The 18062-nt window shown below is 36.6% G+C and overlaps 1 protein-coding gene across 6 annotated transcripts in view; it reads left to right on the top strand.

Moving 5' to 3' along the window:
* Positions 1-18062, top strand: part of MYO1B (myosin IB) — an 83929-nt gene that overhangs the window by 30757 nt on the left and 35110 nt on the right. For all 6 annotated transcript variants that reach the window (XM_053471845.1, XM_053471840.1, XM_053471846.1 and 3 more), the window contains exons 4-9: positions 5945-6039; positions 11995-12099; positions 13022-13068; positions 13491-13554; positions 17131-17229; positions 17670-17773. In XM_053471845.1, coding sequence (XP_053327820.1) covers positions 5945-6039; positions 11995-12099; positions 13022-13068; positions 13491-13554; positions 17131-17229; positions 17670-17773 — 514 coding nt within the window. The remainder of the gene's footprint in view (positions 1-5944; positions 6040-11994; positions 12100-13021; positions 13069-13490; positions 13555-17130; positions 17230-17669; positions 17774-18062) is intronic.

Below are 18062 nucleotides of genomic sequence, written 5' to 3'. Positions count from 1 at the left end.
GCCTGCCATGTCATGGCATTAAACAGGCCTAACGATCTAAGAGCACTTCCTTCGCTAAAACCGTTTTGCTATAACTGCTCGATGTCGAGCCATTCAGCAACAACGAGATCGGCATCTGTGTGGCCCCTCCCCGGGGCTCCAACATCCGCCAAACATTGTATGCCAATGGACACCTGATTTAAAAGATTGTTGATCACCTCATGGGCTTCAGTGGTGTTGCTGAAATGCCTTAATATTGAGGCATTCAGGGACACCGAAAACCCACCCCACAGCACTGTAACAAAATGATTATGTGCAGTGATATGGTATGGTTTAATGGGGTAAATTTATTTAACCAGGTTTAAAGATGTCCCAAATGGGGAGGGGGGCACACCTCCCAAATGTGGTGTTTTATCTTCCAAACAACTAGATAAACACCATGCATGAGTGGTGGTATTGTGTTCAAAAGATATTGCTGAACACATATTGGAGTGTTGTTTGACAGTGATGTATATCAGGAGCTAGAAATACCTGGAGTACATTTTGCGTGAAGAAAATACAAAAAAAAAATACTACCACAGACTGTGGCAAAGGCTAGTACTAGATTTTGTAAACGAAAAGGGTTAAAATACCAGCATTTTGAAATACCTTGGGGTATCTAGTGTTCAAAAATATATGACCCAAATAGCACATGGGGGCAAAATGATCAGCTCTGAAAAAAATGTTTAAATAGCAAAACACTACTTGTACTTATTGCCCTATAACTTGCAAAAAAACCCCCCCAAAAACATAAAAACATTGGGTACACAACTAATCGATAATGAAAATCGTTGCCAATGAATTTCATTATCAATTAGTTGAATCGATTTTATCAAATGTAAGATGAAAGTTTTATAATCCGACCTAAAATAATTTTTTGATTAATCGGCCAACTAATCGATTTATGAAAATAGTTAGTTGCAGGCCTATTTCTAAAGGCCTAAGAGGCGTAAAATATATTTTTAAATAAAAACGAGTTGTGTTTTTAACCATATTTTATTTGTTTTATCGGAAATTTGATCTAATTAACAATGGTATCTGAAAAACCTTTCTTGTTCTGGAAAAAAATATATAAATATATGCGGGTACACTAAATGGGAGAGAAGAAAATTACAGCTAAACACGAGAACTGCAAACGTATTAAAACAGCCTTTGTCATGAAGGATACAAATACGTCAGGTCCTTAAGGGGTTAAAAAAAGAATATTGGGTGTATAATATCTTTTTAATGTTAAGTGACTACTTTGTCAGCCATCAAAAGTTTGCTCCTCAGTTGCAAAGTAAAGTGTGCATAATACTGTGGGAGGATTTTAGAATTGTAGTTCCGCTTCAGCCTTCTGAGACCTGTCTTATGTTTACATCTAATCTATGCAAACCATGGAAAAGGATATCTGGCACCACCTGTGGATTGTCCTCTGAAATCTAAAGATCACGTCCGTAATTTACCAGTTAATCACATTTTTCCATTGTTTGTTAGACAAAGCAGGAGTGAACAGATCGTTAATTTGGAGATAAGAATTGCAAATTCCACCTTTGTGCAAAGAATACAACCATGGAGTCAAATTGTATGCAAACCACCATCATTATGACAGTTTTACTATAAATATTAATTTTGCTAGTATGTTTCAAAGGCAATGTAGACGTTCCCAATCATTTCATATTAAGAATGTTCCTTTACAAAAAAATGAATATCAAAGCCCAGAAAATTCCCACAATCTCTTGAGGGTTGTACTTTTCTCCTTATAAGTGGAAGAAAGACTAATGAAACATTTGCCACGTTGGGACAAAGCTGTTATATTACCATTATTAATTTGGTGGGATAATGGACTGAAAAGTGTGTATTTGATTTTTCTTAATCCATCCTATATTTTCCAATCTGTGACTGGAAATACAGCTAATGTTTATAGCAAAATTCCAAACATTTTCTTTTTTTCTCTTCTTGAAAGAAAACCCAGTTAGTGGTGAAACGGCATATATTGTTCTCAATATACATTGACATTGTACAAAAAAAGCTGTTGAACTGCACTTTATTAGGCTTTTCTATATTAACAGCTGGGCCCCAACTTTGCAGCCTGGTAACTTAATCACTGTACTTTCTGAAGAAACAGTGGGAGTATGTTTTTTTGACTTGGCATTCAGGTTTTAAAATGCATTAATTTATTGTGAAGCCAACAACAAACTTTCACAGTTGGAAGCATCAAGGCTCATTATAGTTAACTATTATTTTATGGTTTAAATAATTATGACAGAATGTGGGCAGTATGAAAAGTGCATTGGATTTATATGTGGTAACACACGGTCAGTGCTAGAAAACTGTATTGTGTGTGCATGGCAAATGATTAAACCAGCCAGTTGATAAGCTTTCTCATCCCGACACATCGTTATGACATGGTGTCATTCAACTCATGACCACACAATTAACCAATCCGGTCGGGTTTTTTAAAGAGTGGCGCAAAATCTATATGTGTATTAATAGCACATTGATTATTCCCCATGTTACCTGCATGTACAAGCACAGTCTGTTTGTCTTCTCTGTGGCACCCTGTTCATCCCATGTGTGCTTTTTTGGCGCTCAACCCCCTCCTCATGTGGTCCAGTTTTTGCCACCTGTTCACTCCTTGAAACCTCCATTTGGAAGAGGAACAGCATGTAAATGTAAAAGGACATCTCCGCTGTTAATTGCATATAATGGTTGGAGTGTCCCCTGAAGATACATTTGTTTCCCATCAGCTAATGCTGGCAGTGTGTGTTGTACCTTTTATAAAGTCTTGTAGCCCTGTTTGTCCTTTGATTTTACATTAATTATCTATAATAACCATAATTAAAGGACAGCAGATGAAAATGTAGTATTTGTGGTAGTGGTAACTTTATTTCTTTTTCTACAAGTTTTAATATGCTTTTATTTAACTTTGGGTTTCTTTTTATAGCCCGAGTTACATATTGGTTAATGCTGCTCACAAAATACAGCTTAAAAATTCCAGTGCTTTTTCAAGCTACACCCTCCCTGAAAAGTTCCCTAGATGCCACCCGGAGTCGCTAATCAAAATATTTTAGGGAACTAATTCTTCTATCTCCACTGGCCCCCTATACCTTCAATAACTAAATTTGGGCTCTTGACCCTGACCTTCAGAGCCCTTAACTCTGTAACCCCTATAGATCTGCTCCCACATACAATACAGTAGCGCTGTATTTAATGGATGAGAAATGGTTCAAGAATTTAAGTGTATCAAAAAAAAAAATCCTGATTTTTTTTTTTTTTTTTTTTTTTTTTTTTAGTGGGGCTATACATCCTAAAGGTAAAAGGTGTTCGGTGTAATGGGTAAAATGAAGAGCCATCCTCAGGAGTATTGTATGACATGTATAACATTGCACTGTAATTGCCCTCGATACATAGCCAACTGTGTGTTTTTGTTAAATATTTCTGTAAAATGACAGTGCTGATATTTTTTTATGATAAAATGTTTCTTATAGTATAACATTTCTGTTAGATGTGAAAGTAGCTATTTTATTCTTAATGTAAACGTATTCTGTGTGTCAGTTCAGTAGATGAGATAGCTTCTGTCACTTAAAATGAAAAATTATGCAATCATTTGGTTTGTAGTCTTACATCATTCACCTTTAAAGTAAAGAAATTGCTTGAATAACATTAAAATATAGGTGACTGTGCTCAACTATTCTTTGTGCTGGACTGCGATTCCACTTACAGTGGTGTTGATGGCTATGAAGATATAGTATGCAAGCGTAGAAATTTAGAACCCTGTTATATTTGATAGGATGATTTATATTAAGACACTTGTTTGTAAACATCAGAGCACTTATAAATCTGCCTTTTATTTGGGGAGTCTGGTATTTTTTTGCCTCCTTTTGTTTAGGTGTTGAGTGTACTGTTTTTGTTGTTGCTGCTTGTTGCTGTTGCTAAGCAACACTGTATCATTCTCCATTTTGTCTTCCAAAACATTACGAATTGTAAAGTAAACAATTTAATTCCTTGTTGATAGTTCAGTTGTACCTCTGTGCAATAATGGTTTATCAAGACTATAGGTTGATCTTTGGGTCAGCTTTAGAGTTGGATTCATCCAAATCAGTGCATTAAATGGTGAAAACCAGGATTCAATGATTATTTGACTCGCATTCTTTAAATATTTCCCTACTGTTACTGGCCTAAAATAAGGACATACTTCTGAAAAGGGAATACAAATACCTTTCCGTTCTCCCAGACAACTAAGGCTAATTCTATGGGAGAAGAGCTTGGCTGATTGGGACATGACTACAACCATTTTCCATACTCTGTAATGTTATATAGCAAAAGCAAACTGAGCGCTGCAAGGAAGTTAAGATTGATTAAGGTAGGGTTTGGTTATCTACCTTCTTGCCGATTAGGGTTGAACAAACCTTAACACGTAAGATCATCACAGCAGAATTTATCATAGGAAAAATAATGTCTTCCTTGGAAAAAGATATGCAATGTAGTCATTTTTATTCATATTGGAGTTGGTGTTTTTCTTTAAATCACAAGCTAAAATGAGTCTGTTGAGTTTGTTCTGTGAGAAGGGCCGCATAGTACTTAATTGATTCTGTAAGATGAGATGCAGCACATTTTACATAAAACTATGCCAGCTTCTGCTTCTTTCTTACTGTGGATGACCTGCTCTACATAATCATAGTCCCCGGTATCACAAAACGCGCATTGATTAGGTGCCTCTGCTACTCTGTAAACTCATAGAATAGCTTTATTTTGCTAAAGGTTGCTATCGATATTTCATGTTGTGGGGAAGGTTTGTCATCTTGTTCTGTAATATGGGTAAAAGCCAAGATTACTTCCTGAGCCTGCCTGTCTGCTGCGGTTTTGTGCGTTCCATATAGTGATGTCACTTGAGTTCCATGTAGCATTCCCTCAGGGGGCAAATGAAAAATGAGAAGTAAAGAAAATGGCACATACTGTTCTGGCTAGAACCTCAGAAACAAGTAGCACGGTCAGCAAAGTGTTGATTTGCTAGAGAGCAGGATCCTACAGACTTGTATTCTGCAGAGTCAAATATTTACAAAAATTAACTGTTACACATTTTTTAGATGGCAAAAAAAAAGTTTTGATAGTAATATTTATGATTAATATGAGTAGAATAAAACCTGATGATTTTTGGTCTATTAGTTTTGGGTAGGTTATTAAAGGACTACTTGAGTAAACCTATGTTTCATATCTGAAACTAATCATGTGAGTACCAATGTTATGAGTAATTGAGACAGACCCGCTGGTCCCATAGATTTTGTTCATTTATCCTTACTTTTGCAAGATGTAATACAATACATAGTACAATACTTAAGAGGTACTATAAAAATCTGTAACCCTTACGGATGGGAGGGTTAAACCCTTCTATAATTTCTTAAATCTAAATATTCTTGTCTTTTTTTAATCTACTGGTTGCATAGATTTCATGAAATGCTTGCATTGTCATAAACTGAAAAAGTGCACCTAAATGGCATATATATGGACTTGTTGAGCTTAAAGGTCCATTATTTGGTTTGATAATTCTGAAAAAGTTTCAGTTCTTCAGTAGCGGTGGAGTTATCAACTCAACCTGTTGAGCAACAGACCAGATTGACAAACCAAACGGATAAAACTGCTAATCTGGACTTTATATTGTATGTTGTCTAGCACAGCTTCAGTAATTGGGGTGCACATGAGACTTTATCCCTAATAAAGTGAGGTTGCATAAATAGGGAGCCAGAGTTAGTGCCCACTAAGTTTTTTAGGTGTGTATGGCTCTCTGGACACCTAGATGCAAACTATGAAACCAGAGGGCATTTTTATTCTGATGAAATCATTAAGTTTTTTTTTGTTCTTCAGTATTTACTTCGGCGAGGATTTCCAAATTGAGTACAATGAGACTGTAAATATTCTAACACTTTGTTTTTTACCTATATTACAGCTATGCCCTCGCAGATGAAGCTTATCGTTCCCTGAGAGACCAGGATAAAGATCAATGCATATTAATTACAGGAGAAAGTGGAGCTGGAAAAACAGGTATGGTCTAGAATATTTTGTCCTAAACTGCTTTTGTAGATAAATCCAATTTTCATAGACGTGTAAAAAATATCCATAGATGACCATATAAACAAATTAAAGGTGCTGTTCCACCTACTCTGCTGAATGTAACACTTGTAATGAAATGCAGCATTAGCAACTTAGTTAGAGACACTATTAAGTTAAGACAAAAAAACTCCTAGGCACTCACGCAACTCTGTTTCTGTAAATGCACCTAACAGTAGCTCTCATCATTCAGACATACTCAACCGAGACTCAAAAGAACAAAACTTGCAACACACAGCCACTCGCACAACTCACCACGGGACACATTAAATATCTTCTGTAACTGCAATGCTGTGGGTTAAAAGATTAGTTATGCCATGAATGAGAAATCTGCTATTCCCTTCTAAGGAGAAACATCCTAGATTTTTTTTTAATATATTACAGCACATCTTTTCTTCATTAGAATAATTGAAGCCATGCTCTACATAAGAGACAGTCATTTCCTGTGGCTATAAAAAAAGTACTTTAATAGTTATTGTGGGCTAGTGTTGTATTTTACACAGTTATATTTGCCATTAACTGATGAATGCTTTAGTTATTTTATATTAATTTCAATATGCATTATAAACACACAGTATTTAGTGCACGTCACAAATCTTAGTGTTCCTAAATTTTAAAAAAAAGTTGCATAGTTATTGTTTGAAAGTTGATGCTTGGCATTTTTGAGTTGCATGTATTTAAAATTACAAGCATTAGAAATGTGACATCAGTGATATAATTGATTTACCTGAAAATCATAATATCTGTTGTGGAGCATGTGCTTCTATCTTCCTAGATGACAATCACAAAAATACCCGTTGCCAAATTCTATTTCAAAATCCACTCTTCACCAACAGATACGGTAAACTGTATAAGGAATAACATCACCTATCCAAGACAAGTGTGAACTGTTGGAAGTAGTTAACTATTATGTCCACTAGGGACCCGGCAATAGAAACAGGAGAAACAGTGTATCAACTATATCAAGAGCAGGCATTTAGAAAAAAGCAAGTGTTACTGCACGAAGCTATGATAAGCTAAGGATCAGAAGGTTTCTGGAAGTCCCTTTCCAAAATATATAATCTTCAAAAAAGGTATATACAGCTGCAGGTCTCCACAAGAAGGATACAACAGATTTATTGTATCCATTTAAAAGTTCCTGAAACACATCCACAAACAGACATGGCCATGGCACTCCAATAATCCCAACCAGTTTCAGCATTTTCTACACCATTATCAAGGGCATTAACCATACAGTAAATCCTGGAACTCTCCTGAACATTGTTGTCTACCAGGCATTTAATGTTGGCCTTTTGTGTCTATTATGGGGAGGTGATCTCATCTGTGAGTTGTCCTGTCACTTGACATGGCTAGCTTAGCCTCCCCGGGCTAAGTTTCACTCCCTCCTGTCTCCTATGTGCAGCAAAATGTGCAAGTCTCTATGGTATCTGAAGCTCCTAGGTATGCCTTTGGTTGTGGGCTTGCAGTTTTCATGTTAAATTAAATCCTTCTGCAACCTGTCCTGGAAAGGCACCGGACGGACGGACGGACACACACACACGTCTGGGTGTATGTGTAATAGTCATGTCTGTGTACACATCTGTATATTTAAATGTTCTAGTACACCTGTTTCTGTCCTCTGATATATTAATACAAATTCCTACATATTCTGGGAAAAGCAAAAAGAGAAAGCTCACAGGAAGCTGTGGAAAGAACCCCATGGAGTATGGAATGTAAACAAATGTGATAAGATATGTTTTCCATAAACTGAAGAACACTGATACAGAAACTTCTTAATACAATGTCTTTTTTTCCATGAAATAATCTTAAAACCGGTAATCTTTCTATGCGGTACTGTATTTTTTGGTGGAATCTCCTCTAATTAATTCTGGTGGAATATCTTCTAAATATATCAGTGATATATTTATAAAGATTGCTGGCATGGAACGGACCCAGAATGGTGCTCCCACCTGTCCGCTAGACCTACCATGACGAGGGGGTCCAACCTAGCACTTATGGCACTTGAAATTAATTGATTTGAGAGGCAAATCTTTGGGGATAAACACCCTATTGTTTTGCTTGAGGGAATACACAGATACAAATCCTTTTGGACGGACCATATTAGAGATCTGGATTGATTATTATTAGCGGCAGCAGTAATAAAATTAAAAAATTTAAAATCTATCTTCTAGTAATATATACATCCTCTCATGGTCCATAAAAAATGTCAGCCTTCTAAATGTGGCCAACCTCTATGTGGAATAGTCATACATTTTGACACCTATGTTAATCTGTTCACCAAAACCCCTCAATCCTAACCACTAAGGACAGAGCAGGAAGAAAACTTGACACTTGGGAAGAAATATAACAAGTATGTGCCCGAAGGGTCCCCAGTGGGGGGTGCCATCGTATCTACTTGCGCTTTATTGCATTATCAACCTTAGTGGTTAGGCTTGTGGGTATATGAGAGAGCAGATTAATGTGTTTCTCAAAAAGTATGACAATTCCACCTTAGTCATTATTATTATTGTTGGTTAAACTTTATACAGGAGGGAGTGAAAAATGTTTTTTAGGACCAAGGTCTGCTTTATTTTAAATGACACCATACACAAAAGCAAGCCTTTAGATTAAGATGCTGTCATATTGTATAAGCAGTATTATAGACCAGCCTATATTCTTTATTTGCATATTGAACATGCCTTGTATCTATGTAGGCAGCTGTGGTCAGTGAAATTGTGTAGCCTGTGTTAGAAATCGAATTTGAAACTGACCTATAACTAGGCCTTTGATCTGTAAAAAAACAAAACCATTATATTTGTGCCTTTAGCACGACTGGGTCCAGAGCCTTGCCTCAGAAAGGGAACTCAAATGCACACACATTAATTTACCCAGACACTGATACAACCAGACACTCACACTGACACACATGCACACACACGAACATACCCAGACACGCACACACTCTTACATACATATGCCTACCCCCTCAGATACACACTACTAACTTACCCTGTCTTCAGCTTGTCTTCAATGCAGCTTGCACACACAGTGCGAGCTGCTGTGCCACTCCAACAGGGTCAACCTCACCTTTATTCTTACTGGTATAAAGAAGTAAATCCAGCACTTTAGACTTACCTCTTTATCCCTACTCATGAATGGTGCTGCGGTCTGTCAGATCCACCCATGGTGTTTAAAAGAAATTTCTAAAGAAATATAGTGGGGATCTAGGCTTAATACACATGCCAAAATGTGGTTCTTAAATGATTCAGAAAGCCTTCAAATGATATCTATTCTTGTATGAACTTTATTATAAGCATACATGTATTATCCATATTTACTCAACATTAATTGCAGTAGCCCATTGAAATTCCTGATTTTTGGTTTGGTTTGTTACAAAGTAGCCTCATTAAAAGCCCCACTCAAAGAAAGAAGAAAGGGGAAATCTGTTTTCTGCAGTCATGGGATCATTACCAAGAAGAGAAATATGTATTAAAATATCGTTCAAGGTTTTATTTAGTCTACGTTTTTTTTTTTTTTTTTTCTTTTTTCGCAAAACAATGGCCTATGGCTGTGCAATAAGCAGCTGGCACAAGGTGGCAAGACTGAATACATTTGCCTCTCAGTGCAGTGTGCCTTTGGCAACTAATACTACCAATGATTGATGTGCCTACATTATTGACTGCAAAAGAAACTCAAAGGTTAAGTTAAATAAACTTTAACTTAAAAAAAATAAATAAAATGGTATAAGTGTAAATAAAAGCAGAATATATTCAGCAGTCGTGTAATAGAATCCATTGAGATTTCAACCCACCGTATATACACCATCTCCAACTAAAAGGCACAGAAGTCAGTGGCTCCACACTGTAGAGATTGAGCTAGGTTGTGGTTTGGAGTCTGTCCTCCAATAGATGTAAATTCGATTGCCTTCACCTGATTGCCCACCATAAGATTTTTCTTTCCCCCTATGGTTATTAGGGACCAGTTCTTGCAACGGTTTCAGCATCAAATTATCGCTTATTTACAAAGCAGTAGAAGTGCACGAGACGGCCATCTGTGTGATATTAGCTAATCCTGACTCTTACCTGGATGCAAAATGATTCAGAAGAATTTAGCAGCATATCTGCTTAGGCTATCTACCTGATGACTAAAGCCTAGCACTGTGAGGTGGCTAGTTTGCCCAGATCTAGATACCAACTGTATTTATATTTGATAAATGTGGTTTGAAGTATTCTGAATGTAGTTATCAAATTTTGTCTATAAAATGTTTTTATGTAGAAATGCATGTGTTATATTGCTGGGTTTTTTTTCCATGTGCTTTCAGTATGTGTTGCCCCCCCCCCCCAGTCTTTTTGTGTGTGTGTGGTTGAAAATGGGCATCAAGTGGAACAGTACATGTAATTGTGGATTCAGTGACTCATCTCCTGTCTTTACCGCTGTTCCATTTATTTGCCTGCATGCATCCTCTCATTGCTTTCTTCTAACCCTGCAAAAGGACAGATAACATTCAGCTCTTTGATAATCTGTTTTGGCAGCCCTTGTCAAGTTATTCTGCATTTGTCGCATTAGCAAGTACTTCCTTGTGTTATCACATTTTCATGAAAGGAACACTATCGTGGGAAATTTAAATCCGTATCTACATTTAAATGTAAAGGAACATGGCCTGCTGCTGAGTGGGAATACTTTTCTGTGGCTTTGGCTGTGTGTTGGAAGCAGGCCTTAAGGGTCTTTTACAGCCCCTTCTACTGTATTACTAGATTTGATATTGTCCAAACAGAACAAATGGTCTTCGTGAATGAAACCAGTGTGCTGGTTCTGGAGTTGAAGCGGGGTAGCTCTTATATGAACAGCATTGGGTTACAATTTTTTATCAATGTAGACATATTGTTACCTTTTATATTAATGTTTTTTTGTTTTGTTTTTTTTTTTTAAGTAATAGCATTTTGTCAAAGTAACTTTCTGAAACCCAATTAAGTGACTTTAATATTAAGGATACCAAATATCCAGTTACTATTCAGACCCTTACAGATCATGAACCCCTGTCCCACTCATTGTATATATGATATTTATTATAAAGTTGGATGTATATATATGTATGTCTTTGGTATATTCCCTTAACTGCATTAAAAAATCATATGACAGGACTTTGGTTTTAATATTTTAATTACTTTAAAAGACATTTCATTCCAACTTATTTTCACAGTTTTAGCCAAATGGCTTTTTAACTTATTCGATTTAATAAAAGTTAAGTTTTAACAAACAGGGAGAATAGCATTCTTTTGTGATAGTGGATCCTTTTTGGGTTACCCCCAGTTCATATTCCTTCATGTTAATTTCAAGCTCTAAAGATATCTAAATAAAATATGGTTTTGGAATGTCATCAGGTCCGCCATTTTTAGTTGATTTCACAACATATCAGAAAAAACTCTCACCGCCATACCCTTCTATTCGATATCATTACTACCTAAGAGTATGACATTTAAGTTTACCTTCTGATGAACAAAGAACACGGCGTGTGACAGTACTTACTCTGAGCCTCCTTTCTAGAAGAATGGCCTAGACTGCTCAATTGTTAAATGGTCATGAGTTATGGCTGTATTCTTGGTGGAAAACTAATAATATAGTAAACAAACCAATAAGCTAGGAATAATTCTCAAAACAAAATGTTATGCAACATATTACTAGTAGATTCCCTTTAAGCTGCTATTTTGTAATTTTAATGTGGTATTGTAACCACGGTAATGTGTGGCAGTCTTGTATTAAGTCATTTAAGTAAATTGTATACCAGGTACACTAGAAAATCCATTACCTAACATTTTCTTTGGTTACTTAAGTTTCCCACGTTGGTCTGTATCTCTTATACAACTTTGGGCTTCTGGTTTGAAACATAGGTGCATTTCTTTCTTCCTGCAGAGGCCAGTAAGCTGGTAATGTCATATGTAGCAGCTGTCTGTGGAAAGGGAGCTGAAGTTAATCAAGTCAAGGAACAGCTTTTACAGTCAAATCCAGTTCTTGAAGGTATGTATCTACTGTTTGTATTTGCTGTTTTGTTCCTTTTTTTTATTTTTTTTTTATATGTTCTTCCTCATTGTTTCCACTACCTCTTGAAAAGTTGACAATTGCCTTTCATTGGTAATTAAAGGGACACTCCAACCACCATATGCCCTTTAATGCATATGACAGCAGTGTGGTCCCTTTACATTTTCATGGCTATACTTTTGCATATGTATAGGGGACGTAATATTAAGCTGTACCCTACATTTTTTTTTTTTTGCACCATGTCAGAATGAATGAGACCGTCTTCACCAGGAGTTCTCACTTGCCATCAGTCCTGTCCAGTGTCACAATGGATTGGCACTTCATTGGCTGCACATGTACTATTTTACATTGAAATGGGCAGGAAGGGTTGTGTATGTGAGCATGGATGTCTGTGTGAGCATAGATGTGTTGTGTTTCTGTGTGAGCATGAATGTGTATAAAACAAGCTTTTTTAGGGCAATAATGGCACAGACTAGCTGTTTGGGGGCAAAGATGGCACACGCAGAGTGTTTGGGGATTAGGATGGCACTGACAAGTTGCTTGGGGCAAAGATGGCACTCACAAGCTATGGAACATGTTGAGGAGCCTTGGGGCAATGGTTTTTAGTTATGCTCTTGATTCAGTCCCCTGTGTGCATGTGTGGCAGGCACTCAAATTGCTTTAGGCAGCCAATCAGTGGCAACATGTTAGACCACAGAGGAGGAAGGTAGCTGCAGGGCCGTGGCTGCTAGCTCAGGTAAGTGTTTTGCATATTAAAGTTCTCATACAATACTTCAAAATGCAATACTCTTTAGTGGGGTGTCAGGGACATTAAACTGTCCCTTTTTAAAAAGCATTTTTCCCGAGGATGTTAGGTGAATGCACAGTGTACTCTATTTATTGCTTTTTATTTATTCAACAGCATTTGGCAATGCAAAAACAGCAAGGAATGATAACTCTTCACGATTTGTGAGTATGTTATTGCAGTATATGTTTGTGCACTCACTTGAGGACAAACTTTGGATCACTTTTTTATGCATTTGTATTCACTATCTAGACCTGACCTGACTCTCTGGTGCTAGATCTCAGACACTTCAATATTATTTGCTTAAATATTTTTCCCTAATATTCCTATATAACATATAATAACATGGAACTTAACTACCTCATCCCTATCCTAGAAGTGGTCTTCGCTCTCAAATATAATGCAGCACAGCATTTTAAAACTAACCCGTTATAGTAGTAACGTAAAAAAAAAAAAAACCCCAAAAAACATTTCAGGTTAGCTGTTATCTTGCTGTCCTTTAAACAAGTGTCTAATTTGATGTCTTAAGTAATCAATGGTCGTTTTGTAGAGCACTCATTTGTATTTTATTTTTTGTTTTAACCAGGGCAAGTATATGGACATTGAATTTAATTTCAAGGGTGATCCTCTTGGTGGAGTCATAAGCAATTGTGAGTATGTTCACTTGTCATAATTAGCAGTCCAACTATGCAGAGAATGTTATGACCGTCAAAACAGTAACGCTATCAGTCAACATTTTATAGTTTGTTACTAATGTCTGTAGACCAGTGTCTGTAGAACTTGTTTTTTTTTCATTCTGTTTGCTAAAAGTGTAGACTTTTTTTTTTTTCCCCAGTCTCCATCTATGCACATCCCTGCTTTGTTTCTAATAAATTGAATTTGATAAGGCTATGCAGTGGCTAGTAACATAACCAGACAGTTTTCCCTTCATCTGTCGTGACTATTTGTCCTTAGTCAGCTGAATTTTTGTGTTTATCGCTCACATGACTGGCTCAGTTAAGTTCATGGCCAGATCCAGGCACCCGTCAGAATAGCTGTGTTCAAAATCGGGAAAACATTTCAGTGACGGAACAAGGTCACTTTTATTTATTTATTTATTTTTAATTTAAAAGCACAATACAAAACTTTAGAAGAATAAGGCAAAGCATAAATATACCATGTTGTAAAGTGCATCAAGTACTAGTAGTTGTTGAGAGCAGATTTTATGGGGCGTTATGGATCCATATGGTTTAGCAGTGGCATTTTTAGGGCAGCCATATTGACCATCAGAGATTTATTGGGGCAGTATATAAAATCCTTGAACGCTCGAGTACCATATGTAAGGGATGAAGCTTCTAGGGGAAGATTAGGTGTTTTTGGAAATCTCCAAATGTTGATCAAGTCATATTTACATGTATTAATGTGTTTATTCAATAGAATGATTTGCGATGTGTCGGAGTGGCTGTTCTACTGTGTATAGATTGGTTTCCGTTCCAAAGACAAATTCTACTTTTTTTTTTTTTTTTGTGCATGAACACAAGCTGGAACATTTCTATATTAGATGTCATGTTAATGTTCCGAGTCTTGTTGTTTACAAATCAAGTAATTTGTTTCATATGATTTTGGTGTCTTTTTGAACTTTCCTTTTGCAATTTTGGTTGCTTTTGACTACATTTTATGATCCGTCCAGCACGAGGAATGAAAAGCCCCAAAGGCTTTCAGGAGTTGTACCATGTAAGAGAACATGGAGCTCCACGTTTACCTTGGTAGCTAATTGACATTTGAAAGCGGCACCTCTGCATGCTTTCCTGTATGGATGTCCATGCAAGTGCTTGTATGTCCTGGCAGAGAGTGAGTGTGGCATAATGAGTTGCCACACTGGATGTATTAAAATAACGTTTTGGGACATTGTATTTACAACTTCAAATGTTCCACCAGGTTCTTTGGGGGGGCGGGGAAAGGGGCTTTAGACAAACATGTACAACCAAATGCTTTTATATGCTTTAATGGCTTTTTGTGTGTATTCCTTTTTAATGCATGCATACAATGTATGCTGGATAGGGCTATATTGTGTATGTTGAGCATGCAGTCTGCCACATGTATATTTGGCTGCTTACTTGGCCAGTTTCCTAGATTTGCCTCTGGCCTGAATGCTCCCAGCCCTCATCTGCTATGTATGATTTACACACTGGCATTAAATTGTGTATGAACTATTTATGGTGCTGGTAGACAGCGGTATGTACTCTTTCCAATACCTTAATATGATAGCTTTAGGATTATATAGGGGTCCACCAACAGTAGTTATCCCAGGGCCCCATTAGCATTTCAGAAAGTCCTGCCTTTGATCTAGAAGAAGATATAGCAATTTTATTAGTCTTTATTCAGACTCCGTTACAAATGTAGACTAGTAGCACAGGTATGTCCTTATAATTGTAGGGCTTGTTGAAATAGACAATAAATTATATGCTCTGAAAAGAGACTTTCAGATAGTCGGGCTGCTTAAAATATGATTTACAGGTAGTCCACAGAACTCCATTTAGACTTATTCTGAGGCCATCTGTGACAACCCCCAAGTGTCATTTTAAATAAATGCGTGGTCTAGTTGGGTTTTTTGCTTATCTATTGCTAACGTTGTGTGGAATTAACACTATTTTGCTTCGTCTATTGTTTAAGTGCTTTACTTTTTGAGGAGGTTACTTATGTTTTGCTTATTTAAAATTTAGTTGTTACATTATATGTACTATTTTGTCCAAGTTGGATATAAACTGCTTCATTTTGTAAAGAAGAAAATCAAATACGTATAGTAACTTTGCCTGTCTGAGGATACTTCTCTTTGAATGTCTACCTGCTAAGTAGAATTTTTTGTCCCTATCAATGTAAGAAATGAGGGGTAATAGAGGTCCTCTATGTAGGACTTTTTGTTATGCCTTCTATAGCTGATATCTACATAATTTGGGTGTTTAGTTAATCGAACACCATGGATATAAGCGCATGCATATGCTGGTCCATGTAACGCATTATATGTTCTCTACATTAACTCCAGTAACTTTTTTTGGGGGGGGGGGGGGGTGGCGATCAAAAATACATTGACACACACACAAAAGTGTTGTAGCAGCTGTGGTTCTGTATGCATTAATTTGCTGATTGTGTGAGCAGTAAATAAGCTGTATAGTTCATGACCTGATCCATTTGTAGTGAAGCATGTGTTTTTCGGTTTAGTGGGCTTAGTGGTCTTTTGTTCGCGCAACGTGACCGTTGATACAAACCACTTTGGATTAGCGTTTTTAGTAACATAATTGCCATACTAGAGTGGCACAAAGAAACTACATGTGCTTGTAATGAAATATTAATTAACCCTTTGTGCTTCTGTCTGGGTTTAAACCTACCTGTCAATGACTGTTTTGAAGAGAACAAGCAAAAGAGCTGTAACATGCCCTAAAGCTTTTCAGCATGATAATCCTTACTTTCCAATATACTTCTTGTTGAAAAATGAGAGGGTGAGATGCACTTGCCATTAATGAGGGGGTTTCTCACATAAAAAGAAACTGAGCTCACTTGTTTAATATTATGTTTCATTTGTTTGTGCATGTAAACCATAGCTGGACAAGTCTATGTACTTTGTTAGGAGCCATTTTGATTTGTTATGCTACATGTGGCCACCTGGATCTTGGTGCAGCAGTGACATAATATAGATATATTTCTCATTTGTGGTATTTCAAATGTTCTTATTAATTGCCCAGAGCTGTCTCTTGAGAAAGAGGCAGGTCCCTATGGATTTTTATGCCTATTTTCTGGCATAGGTAGACTGGTGAGTAGAAAACTATGGCATAATACGCTAGTTTACTCTTTTCTAACCCGCTTTTACGCAGGCTATGCCCTTTAGGCACAGGAGAACTAGAGCAAAGCTTCATGTTTTGATCTTTGTTTTCATCTAAATAAATTGTCTGTTCTGTGGCCTTCCATCAGTTACAGGGGTAGTAGACTATTCTAAATGACCACACATGGGCAACATTCTAAAGTTTACATTTTTTTATAACTGCTAGTTAGTGTTCCAAGGAATTTCAATAATTACCGGAAACATACAATACTTTTATTCATCTTAAAAGTGAAAATGTTGTTTTTTTAAGCTAAACTAAAACAAAATTGGTCTATTAACAGAACCCCCCCCAACAATTAAGATTATGTAATCTCTGCAAATTGTGTTTTCATTCCTTGTGAATGTAAATGAAATATTCTTCCTCCATAAGATCTATTGGAAAAGTCCAGAGTGGTGAAGCAACCAAGAGGAGAAAGAAATTTCCATATATTTTATCAGATGCTGTCTGGTGCTTCAGATGATCTCCTTGGTAAGTGGGATGTGGTCCTTTTTTGTTTTATATATATATTTGTTTGCTTACATCAAAAGGCCAGTGTTTTGACATACATGTTTCCAAAAGTTGCTTCTGATCAGCCAACTAGATAGCTTTGTTTTTTGTTTTTTTTTTTTAGATCAGATACTTTAGAAATTATCTACGGAACTCAAACGCTGTCCTGATTTATCTACAAAGCATTAAAAACACTAAGTCAATATAACCATGTTTCTGAAAGTTTAGCGTATTTGCAGTAATTTCATTATAAACAATAATGTAGCATCTTATTTGCATCATTCGGTGGGCTTACCCAAGGTAACTGCCTAGTACAATGGATCAGGACCTGAGTGGAGACAGGAAAAATGTACACAAGATGGTGGTTTAAATCATTCCTAAATGTATTTCTATTCTTTAACATATTATTTAAATTTTTACAGATAAACTTAAGCTTGAGCGTGACTTCAGCAAATACAACTACTTAAGTCTGGACTCTGCAAAAGTGAATGGCATCGACGATGCATCGAATTTCAGAACCGTCAGGGTAAATGTCCAAATTCCAGCTCTTCTCATTTTTCTGATAAGGAATATTTATAGAACTTTACTCTTAATGGTAGACGTATGCATTCGGATTAGTGCTATTTTATTTATTTATTTTACAAATGTTACATTTGTCAGTTTGTATGATTGTCTAAAAACAAGGAAGAACCCCAAAGAAACAAATGAAAATGAAGCAGAAAGCTCGGAATGTTTTCTTTTGGTGCCCTCTCTCTCGCACACTTACACATACATGCACACTTTTATTCTCTCACGTGCGCACTCTTTCTCTCTTT

The sequence above is a fragment of the Spea bombifrons genome, chromosome 7 (genome assembly GCF_027358695.1).
Source record: "Spea bombifrons isolate aSpeBom1 chromosome 7, aSpeBom1.2.pri, whole genome shotgun sequence".
In the NCBI taxonomy this organism is placed as follows: Eukaryota; Metazoa; Chordata; class Amphibia; order Anura; family Pelobatidae; genus Spea; species Spea bombifrons.
The sequence above is the reverse complement of the archived record's forward strand: the minus strand, read 5'-3'. Positions and strand labels throughout refer to the sequence as shown.